Consider the following 14052-nt stretch of genomic DNA (forward strand, 5'->3'; position numbering starts at 1 on the left):
ACATACACACACACACATATATATATATATATATATATATATATATATATATATACCCCCATATCTGTGTCCGTAGGATATATACCTATCAAGAGCAAAAAAACTCAGTGCTTTAGATTTTCACCTTGTTTCAAGATGATTATTTATCAGGCCTGTCACTGGTCATGTGACAATAAATCTATCCATTTCCACTTAAATTTTGGATGGATTACCAAACTTCTGATGTATTCCAGGACAGAGATCACTACCATTGTATCAACTTAAATATTTAATAACCTGTTCCACATCAGAAGAAAACGAACGACAGGCAGCAGTGGCCAAGATTTTACAGACATGATGGTTTCAGAGACTAATTTCATCCCAAAGGCATGCAACAGAGATCAGATGCACTTTCCTGTATCACTCTTTTGGTAAAGGTGTACCTACCAACAGCAGCCATTCCTCCTGGGGGCAATTTGGCCTCTTTAACACATCGTCCCCGCCAATAAGCGGCGAGAATGGCTTCTTCATGACTTAAGGAGCTGTCCGCATAGCCACAAGCTAGTTCTCCCACTGAGTGGCCCAAAATCCCATCGGGTTGCAGACCTGCAGCCTTCAGCATATCAATCTGAGCAATCTGCAAGCAGAAGTAAGATTACTGATTCCATGCCAGAGTAAGCAGGTATCAGGCCTCAAAGGTACACAGCAGCAGCGAGTTCATAAAGTTCTCCATACAGACATTCTTGGCCGCACTGCTGTTTTGCCCCCCACAACTGCAGCTCCATCCTCCTTTCAAAGCAATCCCAAGAATAATTTTGCAACTTCAGTATTGTCTGGGCCTCTTCACAATGTAGTTTTCCACTCAGAAAATATTTCCAACAACACGAGACTGTCAAGAACGTGTCTTTACAAAGTAAAAGGTAAGATCAGCTTTCCAGACAAATTTAAAAGCTTGCCCTCTAGTTTATTAAGAAACCATGAATCCCACATTGATACTCAGAATCAAGAAGAGATTTCATGCAGCTGGTCTTAGTTCATATGCAGAACAAATTTTAAAAGACATTCAATGGCACAAACATTTGCATAAAACTTGAAGACATTCCTTAGTCTCTTAAAGGAAGCGACTGCACTACATAAACACAGATATACACGCAAATCAGTTCAGACCAATGTTAGTCCAAATACCTCACAAGCGGCCAAGCCCAAAACTGTCAAGGGTACAACACACTCCCTCCTTTCAGAGAGGTATTCCTAACAGCTGCCACTTGCTGATTACACAAAACAAGCTTCCCTTAATAAGTATAAAGTGTTACCAGCCAGACACATTAGCAGAAGGTGCTTATGTGGATTGAGTCTACAAGTGCCTTCTACCAGCCCTTTGACACTTGCCTGAATAGCAGCTAGTCCAACAAATGCATGGACAGTGTCATCAAAAGTGTTCTCATCAGCTTGCAGCAGCAGGTCTGAGACCTTCAAGCCGGTGTTCTTCAAAGCCTCATCTGAGCGCAATATAGACTGGTGAAACAGATCCAAYTTCATAAGGCTCAGGCCCATGCCTTTCCACTGCGTTCCCATGCCTGCAGGATAGGCAAGGGGAAAGTGAGCTTTAGTAATACTCTGAAACAGGAGATGACACGCATCCTCTGACAGTTAAAGAATTCTAAGAGCAAAACATTGTATGTTTCTAACATTCTCTAAATTAGGCACCGCTTTTGATTTTACTGGACTTCGTTATAATCAAAATACAGTAACGCTGGAAGGTTTTGATAAAATACAGAAAACACGAGTCTCCTATAGGTACCACAGAGTTGCAAAATATTTCCTCATGCTGCTGTAAAACAACATTACAGCACAGAATACAATTGCTCAAGCCCCAGATACAGAGAGGAAAGGAAAAGCCTGGACCCAATGCTGCACACCTACCTGAGCAGATGTACCAGAGTGGTCTACCAGACGCTTGAACWTGCTGAACCTCTCTTACATCACTTTCGGTGCCAACCAGAGTGTAGCCCCTGTAGGGCATGGAGGATACAGGAGCTGCAGAGATATCACTGAGCAGACTTAAAAATGGGCTGCACCCTCCATGTTTTCTGCTCTCTTGGATTAGTACTTCCACAGCTTCCTGGGTTCTGCCAGAAATTTGAACCAGTCTCGGCATGTTACAAGTCTCCAGAGGCTGGCATTTGTTCTTATTTGGCTTCAGAATTACATGAGCATTAGCACCTCCAAAGCCAAAAGAGTTGATACTGACAAGGCCCCCTTTCACTGGTGTTGGTTTACAAACTACTACCAAAGAGCCATCTTGTAAGGCAGGAATATCTGGATTTGGGGTATTGAAATGAAGATTTGGTGCCCACAGCCCATGTTCCAGAGAGAGGATGACCTGAAAGAAAAAACAGAGTGTTCTGTACTCCACATTGTCTCAAGCATTCTCTTGTTGTTATCATTTTACTAAAAATAACCATGTAGCATATACTAAAGCAGTTCTTTACGTTTGGACAAAGGAATGTTTCAGAAAACAGTATTATTGATGTTACTGAGGCAGTAACTGCATTACCTATGCAAACTTTAAGACCATGCAGGAAGTCAGCAGGGAACCTGAGCGTAGTAGACTTGCGTTTAGCTCCCAGACCCTTTCTAACTGTCAAGCCATGCAATCTTTCTGGAAAAGCAGCTTAGGTACTATCACATCATCTTTTCGCCTTTCAGATCCCATCTCTTTATCACATTCCACTTCATCCCTTTCCAATCACACACAGTCACAAATCCTCTTCCTCATCAAAACAAAATGCTGCTATTTCTTTCTTTGCTGCAAAAGAATCAGGCTGTCACACTGGTAAAAAAGTCTGCTTGCTGCTTTACACCTATTTGTTATCTTCTTGATTCAAAAAATCAGAAACAGAAGACTGGACAGAACCAGCAGAGCCAAAGGGAAGTACAGAAATAGTGTGAGGAACAAAATGTCTGTGTCAAAAAAAGCAAGGGCTCCCTTCTCTCAGCAGCCTCTCTACATACAGCCCATGACATCAAGCCCATACTCATCTGTGGCACAAGTCCAGCAAATCACAGACTACAAGGTCAGCTGCAAACACAACGTGCTCTGTATGCTTGGCAGTTCCTTCATCTCCCCGGAATGGTCAGAGAGAGATACTGGAACTGTTCTTCCAAGTTGACTATCAGACATGCCAGCTTACCTGAGAGAACAACCAGCATAAATATATGACTTCAGCTCCAGTCAGCATGTTTAAAGCTGCAGYCCAAGTACTTGCATGCATACTGTCCTACACCTACAGTACTATGCACTTTAAACGTGCTGTTGCTTTACACTGCATACATACTTACTTTTAAGCCTGCCACGGTTTCTACAAGTTTTGAGAGCACAGGACTGTGAGTATACAAGCAGCGCCAGCAAAAAGCTCTGTTTTTGCTGCACAGCAAGTGATTAGACAGGCTGAGTAGTTCAAAGGTGCAGGTGAGTCTTCCCTTCCTTACCAGAATTTGACTGAAGAGGCCTTGGTAAGCCTTAGTTTCATTCCTACCTATCCATATAATGAATGGATTATCTTCAAGTCTGAATTCAGGTATCTCACGATCTAATTTCCTGACACCTCACATAGGAACATTTTATGGAATTCCAGAAGAAACCATTTACACAAACCACAGACTTCCTGAGACCGTCTGTGTGTAAGAAACACTCGGTTTGGTGTAGAGATGAAAGCAACAGTACCTCAAAGTTATGAACCTGCCCTGATGGCTCACAGAACCACACTAAACAAACTGTTCGTTACCTACAACACAGTGTGGATTGAGAAGCTTATTTTATGACTAAGTTACCATTCCTTCTATGAAGAATATGTCAATCAGAGATGAAGGCACTAAAAAACTCTACACTTTCCCCAACAAAAAGACGGACACTGCTATTGCCATGCAAATGAGGCTACTCACAGTAAGTTATATTTGGGTCACAAGTAACCACTTTGAGGAGTCTAAAATTCTAGCAGTGGCAGTGTACGTGACTTTGGTTTGCATGGTTCTATGGTAATAGGCTTACAAGCAAGTGTGAACATTAGCTAGCTCTCTGCTAAGCAGTTTAGCAGCCAGAGCCAATAGATGATTGTCTGCCTACAGCAGTAGTTAGCAAGCTGGTTGCTAAGACAGTTACTCATGCTGGTAGCCTCATCCCAAAGAACTCACCTGGCTTCTTGCCATCCTAAGAGAGAAGAGGAAGAGATGATACATCCCTGACAGAAAGCCAGAAGGATCAGCTGCTTTTTTGGCACCAGAAGTCCACACTGCCTCTCATCTTTGGTCATTCTCAACTATCCAAACATCTAAATCCCTCTAGGTGTATGTGCCTCAAACCCAAATGATTTACAGCAGAGCTCTGTTGGAAGGTCCAGTGTAACGATTGACAAAGTAATCAATAAGGATTAACAAGTGGGTCCCAAAGCCTTTATTCTGAGCAGAGCTGTGCTCGTGTAGAATTCAGTAGGAAGCGGGAACTGAAGTGTGTGTGCACACCTAAGCATTCAGAGTTTGCAGGACAGCCACCAGAGGTTCTAAAGTATTCACATGTGAGACAAGTAGTTAATGAGAACACCTGAGTTCTTGTCATTATCAGTGTACATTTTACCCTGAATCAATGCAAATTTTCCCAAACTGAAAAAAAAAACCAAAACCCCACACAGTGGTGCTCCCCATCCTCCCAAATTATTCTTCTCAAGCCACCTGTTACCTTGGCTAATGCAGCAAGCCCCGAGGCAGGCTCTGGATGACCCATGTTTGACTTGGTTGATCCAATCAACAGTGGTTCCCTCTTGCCCTTACAGAAGATATTTACAATGCCATTTACTTCCTGTGGATCTCCAACCTAGTATGAAGAGAATCACAATGGCTATTAGCCAGCGCTTCCAAAACACACCCCAAAAGAGAAATCTGAAAGATTATGGTATTTGGGCAAAATTCAAAAGAAGTGAAGCAGGACAAATTACGCTAACTGGTAGAAGGCAAAACAACTTCACTTTGCGAAAACAAAGAATAATTTAATGGAAAAGTGTGACAAATGAGGCAAGGTAAGAAAACACTCCAGTCCCTAAGGGACCATGCTGACCTTGGTGCCCGTCCCATGAGCTTCAACATACTCCACTTCTTCGGGTTTGACACCGCATTCCCTGTACAAAGATCTGACCAACCGCTGCTGCATCTCTCCAGATGGGAATGTCACACCTAGGATCAAAATTGCCGTCAATTCTGCTGTCTTATCAAGTGCTTCCTGTTCTGATTATACCATCCTTTCATTTGCTCGGGGCTACCAAATCCCAGAAAAACCCCAAACAAACTAGAAACCTTTTCAGGATTTACGCCACGTCCTTTGTACGGAACACAATAAGCCTGTCAGGCTCTTTTTAAGAAGAGCAGAGGAAACAGAAATTAACCTAAAGAAGTGAGTTACACTGGGGTTGCAAAATACTGGTTAACAGAATACTAGAAGATGTCTAGATTAAGCAAAACATATGAAGCTTGGTGTCTCCACAACTGAAGAGCAGGATAAGCTGCACCAACAGTAGCGTAAGAACTTTACAGTTCTAACACCRTCCCAACATTCCTACCATCAGTGCAGAAGTTACCGCAGAGATGCCCTGAGGAATGCTAAACTAGCAAGTGAACATTGCTGTTACCTCACAGGGTAGAAAAAACCACTTCTCTCCTTCAACTTCTTTACAAAATAGGGTCCTAAAGTTTGCATTATCAAAACCAGAAAAAGGRAAAAAAAACCAAACCCAAACACCAAAAGACATTCACACATCTCATGAAGACCATTTTTTATGGCAAAGACTCTAGACTGAACAGCTCTGTAGGCATCTGACTTTTCAACAGCTCAAGACCTACCTTGCTCCTTAAAGCCATCAGTGTTAACTCCAGCATTTACTATTGTGGCATAGATCCTCTTAGCCATAGATCTCTTGGTCAAAAGAACAACAACAGCAGCTTCAGAGCGACAATATCCATTTCCTGAGAGCAGAGAGAGAACGAGTCACGACTTCTGCACTACTTTGTAAAATGTTGCCAAAGACCATGCAGTAATATTACCACTTACAATAGATTGTTCTGAGAATATGATATATCTATTTCTTTTAATGAAAAACTGCATGGCCTAGAAAGACACAGTGCTCATCACAAATGACAACAGAAAGTTTCCATCAAGAAGCAGATATTTCTTCTCCCCAGAGGCAGAGGGATGAACCATACAGTGACAGTTTCTTCCCCACAGTTAGTTTTCCAGGTTCAGCAGAGCATGCAACATAGATCGGTTCAGGGAATGCCCTAAACAGTGCAATTTGGAACAACTAAGAGACTAGCTCTATGCTGTATTGGAAGAGTAACTGGTCACAGACTGTGCAGTAAATTACTCTCATACAACATTAGCTTTTGTACTAATGCCTTACCTGAAACATCAAAAGCTTTGCAGGCACCATCAGGACTAAGCATACCCAGTTTCATGAACTGCACAGATGTGTTGGGTTTCAGCAAGAGGTTGACCCCTCCTACCAGCGCTGCACTGCACTGCCCATGACGAATTGCCTTATAAGCATTTTCCAGAGCGACAAGACTAGAGGAGCAGGCTGTGTCAATAGTTAGGCTTGGTCCTTAAGAAACATAAAAGAAAAAAGAAACAAAACATAAACAGCCTTAATTTCATTGAATTTTCTCCAGAGACTACACGAGGGCATTACAAGAAACATTTAAAACAATGCTAAATAAGATTTGCTTCAGAACATAGCAGATAAACCTGACGCAATGGGAGACCAGAACCACCATAGCTACCTACTTACAAGGTAAAGCATGAGAAAGGTGGGAGATCTGTTTTAAGGGCATTTTTAAAAATTCTGTGTCTCCATCAAAAAGAGAACACAACTTTATAGGCAGGTCTCATCTAATGTCCCATTCTCAGAAAGAAAAATCCCTTGCCCTTCCTGGTGCTACCCTTGCCATATTTCTGTTCTCTGCTGTAATTCAGATCAATTTCCATCTCCATTCAATATCATTCCCTTCAATACCCAATACAGAATGATGCATATTTATGCCTTCAATCACAGCATTTTCATGGCTCTCCTACTTCCTCCGCTTCACTCAAAAAAAAAAAAAACAACTGCTACAGTCAGTAGCAGTTTGTCTCTGGTCTAGCCGACTTCCACATATCTTGATACCAAATAGCAATCGAAATGCCAGAAAGGACCTAGGCCTTTTTATAAAGGCTTCCTGACATCACCATCTTTCAGATGAACATTATCTATGTCCAGCAGCAGCAGATGAGTTACAAAGCCTTAGAGTGAGTCTTATCACATAATTAGTCTTATCACATAATTACAATATATTATTTACTTCTCATATGCCTCCTTAGAATAGTTACATGCTATTTTCTTTTTCCAAAAGGGGTCTATGCCATCATATCCATCCCAGTCGTCTACAGAAACTGAAGTATAATCATGCTAAAATTGCAATTGCTGATCAGCATCAACAGGTTTGGGGGGCACTTACCTGACAGGTCATAGAAGTAGGAAATCCTGTTGGCAAGCATAGCACGCTGACAGCCAGTCATACTGTATCCCAAAAGCTCTTCTGGATCTTGGCTAAGAGCTTCGGCAGCTTCTGACCCACTAGCACCAACCCATACACCTGTGTCTGTGCCACGGAGGGCGGCCGGATTAATACCTATGGGGATTGGAAGGCAGATTACAGTAAACATAATGAAGGGCARACTGGGGAGATACCAGGTACACTGGCACCAGTTCACCAAAAGCTACTTATTGTCCCTTTCTGGCAGGCCTGCAGAATTGTTCCCTTACCTTTAGTAACCTTTTATCTGTTTCAACTGCAGACCTTAGATGTCTCACTTCCGAGTCATCAGAAGTTGGTATTGGCTCTTGGCCAGAACATACTGTGCCCTGACACAGGTTTTCAGCCTAGCTGGGCATTGCTAGAGCCTTTTATAAAAAAGTGCATGGACTATGGAAAGCACAAATGTTGACAAGAGAAGCTAACAGCTGATTTCCAGTACCGAGAAAAGGAGCAGACTGAAGAGGAGAAAAATTGCAGCACATCACGTGAGCACATCAATATCTATCTCCAGCCCAGATATGGAGTAGAAGGCAGAAATGAGATTTCTTAACCACAAAGAAAGCCAACAACCATAACAAATTTGGTCTTAAAAAAAAACCACACAGTAAGGTTAATGTCAGAAATCTCAGCTGTTTCTTCTCTGTGCTTCAGGTGTCCTGGAGACAAACAGAATATTCAATCTCCAGAGGGAGGTTCAGAGACAGAGAAGCAGAAGTTCATTTCAGTAAGTCACAGAATCACAGAATGTTACGGGATGAAAGAGATCATGTAGTCCCAACCCCCATTGCCACAGGCAGGGACATCTTCCACTAGATTGGACTGCTCAAGGCCTTATCCAACCTAGCCTTGAACACTGCCAGGGTTGAGGCATCTACAACCTCCCTGGGCAAGCCGTTCCAACATCTCACCACCCTGACAGTAAAGAATTTCTTCCTATTATCTAACCTAAATCCTCCCTCTTCCAATTTGTAACCATCAGTACTAGTGAGATGGTTCTAACTTTTTCCTTATGTGCTTATGTTCTAACATGAAACTGAGTAACAGGAAGAATAAATTTCCGGGCTCTGTGGATAGGTAACTCAAAATCTCAAAACACTGCCAGTGCCTATTTCCAAAAGCACACTTCCTGGGAAAACCTATGGAAACGGATCAAATGCTTCAGGTTTTCCAAGAATCTAGCCAATAGACAGGAATACATCAGGCCATCTGTCATTCTTTTAGACCAGGGAGGACAATTATAATTCAGTTATCCTTTTTCTCTCGAAAACGAATTATTGTGGAGTAACAGGATACAGGAGAACATTGAAATGCTTTACAACTGTTGACTGTTTAAGTGATCTTTTCATACTGGTTGTACCATATGATGCAGGCACAGATTTACTGGCAGTCAGCACTGATTTTCTGGTTTGCGTTGTCAAGAAAACAGCTTCGTTCTAACCCTTGTGCTGGGATCTGGTAAACCCCATGTCTTGGATCTCCTCTCTAATGTGATAGCTTTCCCTTCTTAGAATTCTCATCACACAGGTGCATGTTTGCACCTGTTACATAGAGACATTAGAGCTTAATTCTCCTTCAGTCATTCATATCTATGTACCTCCATCCAAAATAGCTTCATAAGAAACTTCCAACAGCAAGCGAAGTTGAGGATCCATTGTATGAGCTTGCTTGGGATGAACCCCAAAGAAAGATGCATCAAATTTGCTTATGTCCTTGAGCTTCCCATTTCGCTTGGGCAGCCCATAAATTCCTGTGAAGAAAAATTCGACACGGAGTCATAAGATACATCAGTGGAGAAGCAGCTACAAGCTGAGAGACAAAGTACAGAATGACCATAATGACTACAGCTGATTCTCAGTTACATATGAAATCTCACTTCYCTGTGCAGTACCCAGAGTGCTGCATGAGTATATACCGACCTGCATCATCTGTAAATGAGAATGCTGCATTAGCAAAAACAATGGTAATTTTTAAGACTCTCCTGGATATAGCAGTAAAGGACTAGTTAAAGGACTATCAAGTTTAACCATTTTTGCTTTGGCAAGTTGCATCAAGCACTTATAGTCTAAATCAGTGGTTCCAGTCAGCCAGGTTAGAAGAAAAACAAAAGCAAATCTTCTGCAAATCACTAGCTTGAATTGGGTAGACATGTGCCAAACACTTTAAGGGACAATCAGTCAGAAAAAAGGAACACTGTAAAAAGTCATAAACCACTGGAATCCCTGTGCTACCTCTGAACCCAGAAAAATGTCAGAGTCATCTTACTATCACAGCTGTCAAGAACAGCTACAGGATTAATGTTGCCTAGCTGCTCTGTCACAATGCTCTTTTATTTTAAAGTAACCTATGTATTATTTATAAGCTGCTACTGCATAGGACATAACATTATAAAAGAGATTGTGGGACATCTTCATGAAAGCATTCTGTTCATTAATTTCTTGATGATCTTTCAGAAGTTAATTTGGATCTGGCAGGGTTTTGCATCGCATAAATTCTCTTTTCTTACAGTAATTCCTCCTTAGAGGAACACTCAGGATTCAGGGCTCCAAAAGGAGGGGCAACACGCACTCACCTGGTTTCCACCTCCGATCATCCTCTGTGACCATGTCAACTCCATTAAGCAGGTTCTCCCAAAACTCCTGCAAGTTCTCAGATTCTGGCAGCTTTCCTGCTATGCCTGCAATCACCACGTCCTCCATCTTTTAACTTCTCCCTGTTGCTGAGACATACAAAGCGGTAAGACTAGTAAGATTTCACACAGAGGAAAGTGTGTGTCTTGTCTTCCTGACATGTTGTGACAAACAGGCATATTTGCAGGAGAAACACCCACACAGGAACAGCCCATGGAGTCTCTACCATTAAAAAACAAAACAAAACAAACAAAAAACAATGAATCAAATGGACCATAACGTCCATGGGGTTGACAAGGTTGAACACAACAATCCTGAAGGAGCATCAGGCTCTGAGAACCACCAGTTTCTACCTGACAACCAGAAAATGAGTAAGTCTACCTCTGCTAAATGCAGAGCCTCTGTGAAGTCAGCAAAGAAGAAAGATTAACATGCTGGAGCAGAGGTGGGTGGAGAAATTATGAAATGCACATAGTAAAATACATAATTACAAGGCAAACGTAACAGGTAGCAAAACAAGTTCTACAATCATTCCAAAGTTAAATGCTAACTTAAGAATCAATAATCAAAAGATTTGTTGGAGGAGAAAAAAAGAAACCCCAAACAAAACTAGAAAACTGCACAAAACCACAGCCCCCCAAACAAACAACACAACCCTAAACAACCCCGAGATTAACTCTGAGCAAACAAAACCTGACAAAAAAAATCCAAACCAAACCAACCAACCAATAAAAAAAACCAAACAAACCTACATACACACACAGAGAAAACCCACACAAAGCACAATCATTTAAAATGCCAAAACCAAAGAAGTAAGTTTTATATATTGAATGTTTCCTAACTGGACCCTGCGCTGCCACAGGTTTAGAGGACTGGAAATGTGGAACTCATTACACGTGATAGAGGGTAGTGCTTTAAAATATGATTTCTCAGAACAAATCTGGATGACAGAGGGGATGAAAAGCTTCAGCTGTTGTCCTAAGAAATTTGCAAAGACCCCAATCTCAAATACCACAAGAGGGCATCATGCTGCATAACATAGCATGTCAGGGCACCGGTACCAGAATGCAACACTGAAAGATAGCTCATATAATACACTCCTTTATTTTCTATTACAGTAAAAATCTATTAACAACCAAGCAGAGAGGAGGCAAGTTAACTTGACGTTTCAGTTAAATTCAAATTATMATTTCAGATCCTAAGTAAACAAGTTAAAGGGGTAGGGAAATATCCATATATGTAGTGGGGGGTTTTAATAAACGAATAAATAAACACGTGGCTGCAGGAACTAAAGAGGTAGTTAGCATTCACAGTGTTTCCTGAAATAATCCTTCCAGGAAGTACAGGCCAAACATTCTTTAGTGTGTGGGATTTTAAGAAGTAAAAAACACAAAAAAAATTAGGCATCCGAACAACTACAAGTATACCTTAATAACTTTGAAGGAAAAAGTTTGTTATGAAAGCGCTTAAGTTTGACTTCCCTCAGGTATTATGCTACATAGTGGCATGCAGGCCAATTGCGTGACCATGCTATCCAAAATACAGCACTAATGGGTACTCTCTGATGAGCACTTAATAGCTGGTTTTCCAACCCAAGGTATTTCATTTGGGCATTGTTTTGCAGCCTCTTTCAGGACTTCCTGATGATTTTGAGCAAGAAGCAGGCCCCTCTTCCATCCACCATTACTTTGCTCAGGCAAGGTAACACTTCCCCATAGCTGGAAGAGGTTGCTGGGGTGTGCAGAAAGAAAGCAGAGCCCTCTGCACAGCTGAGGTGTACCTTTGCCAGAACACACCACAGAGGCTGCCTGATTTCTTTCACCCCTCTTTGGTTCAGCAGTTATCTTGATTCAGATCTGTGGAGTAACTGTGGAATTATGCAACACCTAACACTGGAGCAGGAGAGATGATTACTTCACCCCGTCCTTTCCTTCTGGGAGCAGAAACAGAAGTGCTCCCAAAAGGACATCTTGCATTTCTAGGTCCTGTGCTAAACAACAAACAACAGAAGGTCTATTCCACTCTTGTTCATTTAAGAAGGGAAACACTAAAGGCCAAATTGAGCAAGGCCCTTACTGAGAAACTAGTCCCCAAAACTCAGCTTGGTGGTAACAGGCCCAGACCACCCAGAGCTGAAGGGAAACCTCTCCGTTTTTCCACTCACACAAAACTAGTAAGTCAGATTGACTACTGACTCACCACTGCACCTGTAAAAGTCAACCAAAGGCCACAACTCTAGTACACTTACAGCATTTCTGTGCTGGGACAGGGAAAGAGAGATCTTGAGCACAAAGTTTACAATTTAAGCTTAAGACATGAGACCTGTAGACGATAACTTAGGTACGATTCAATTTTATACCTCAGCTCTTCGGGTGATGATTTCTAGGGAGAGAAATATAATTTCTATTTGAGAGGACTGAAACATAATTTCTGGGATTGTTCTTTCCCATCCCACATCTCTTTCCCTGGAGTATGAGAAAAATTCTATCCAGGTACAACCAAGCGATAGCGTTCCTTTGAGACAGTGAAGCAATAAAATTCATCAGCAAAATAATTTTTGCCAACTTGTTATGAATGCAATTGAGTAAGACTATGTCAAAGGTGGAGAAAAAGATGCTGCAGTAATCAAAATCAGAAAAACAAGAGCCAAAAAGACCATTTTAGCTTGTCGAATGGGTAAGAAMGCCACAAATCAAAAGATCTTAATACACAAAGAACCAGAAAAATTTAGACTTGTCACAAAGAGCTCCAAATGCATACATCTAAGATAAGATAAAAATTATGAATTAAGCAGAAAACAGCAAAGAGGGTCTGCTGCTGGAAAACAAGAGCGGTAAGAAGAGAAGTCACGAAATATTAAGCCATTGCTGAATAAATACTGATTAAAATAGCTACCAACAATGATTTTGATCTTCCTTGACAGACAATAAGCAGGTAAATCATTTTAAAGGTGATTGACTTTGCCCCCAAATGGTGTCTTGAATTATTATTTTACTTTATTAGAGATGTTTTTTACTGTAGAACTAAACAGAAAAGTGGACATGGGCAGATTTTCAAGTACATGGCATAGCACAGACCAAGAAAGAAGAATTATTTCTGCAACATTTTTAAAGGAGATTACACTACAGGAAACACATAAGTAGACTGCTCCTACTGTGCGAAGTGCTCAAAAGCAACAGGTCAAAACAGGAGACTAGAAGATAAAGAGGGACAAACAAGAGTCTTCCACTTAAGGCTGTATTTGCTGAATCCAACCAGACATCTAACATCCTTCTTCCTCAGTTTAGCCCATGCTTTTGCTTAAATTGAGTTATGTGAATTTTCCTCATACAGCCTGTGTTTTTAATTGAGTGGAGAGAAGCAAACACACCACAACACACCCTTCCTCTGCCAGGATATCAGTGCAGTAGACACCTCAGTTAAGCCTAGACTCCCATCTCACTAGATTTGCACAACATTTTTTAGAAATTCTATTGTGTTGCTGACTCATTCAGTTTGTGACTAGTAACAACTAACAATCCTTTCTGGTATCAAAGGTACTCTTAAGTTGAAATACTGTTTTCTATTGCATTTAAAATATTTGTTTATCAGTCCCTTACTAATCTGGCACCAAAAATGAACCAAAAAAGTATTAATCATAATTTCCCATTATGCCTGGCAGCTGTACAACCTTTTTACAATACTTTTATCTACTGTTTCCCAACAAAAATAACCCTCTGACCATTAAGTTTGTAAGCTTATTTAGGGAAAGAAAAGACAAAAACCCCCAAACCCATAAACATACCAACAATCAATAACAACAACAACAAAAGAAAAAAAAAAAAAA

The 14052-nt window shown here is 41.1% G+C and overlaps 1 protein-coding gene across 1 annotated transcript in view; it reads right to left on the reverse strand.

The window, feature by feature from the left end:
* FASN (fatty acid synthase) overlaps positions 1-14052 on the reverse strand; it is a 40336-nt gene that overhangs the window by 24105 nt on the left and 2179 nt on the right. The window contains exons 2-11 of the mRNA XM_057380410.1: positions 10169-10315; positions 9194-9346; positions 7519-7692; positions 6426-6626; positions 5869-5991; positions 5090-5205; positions 4715-4849; positions 1903-2362; positions 1369-1556; positions 427-616 (exon numbers count right to left, since the gene is read on the reverse strand). Coding sequence (XP_057236393.1) covers positions 427-616; positions 1369-1556; positions 1903-2362; positions 4715-4849; positions 5090-5205; positions 5869-5991; positions 6426-6626; positions 7519-7692; positions 9194-9346; positions 10169-10295 — 1867 coding nt within the window. The 5' untranslated portion in view covers positions 10296-10315. The remainder of the gene's footprint in view (positions 1-426; positions 617-1368; positions 1557-1902; positions 2363-4714; positions 4850-5089; positions 5206-5868; positions 5992-6425; positions 6627-7518; positions 7693-9193; positions 9347-10168; positions 10316-14052) is intronic.

Source organism: Malurus melanocephalus, unplaced genomic scaffold (assembly GCF_030028575.1).
Source record: "Malurus melanocephalus ecotype Western Australia unplaced genomic scaffold, MMel_1.1 scaffold_453, whole genome shotgun sequence".
NCBI classification, from domain to species: domain Eukaryota; kingdom Metazoa; phylum Chordata; class Aves; order Passeriformes; family Maluridae; genus Malurus; species Malurus melanocephalus.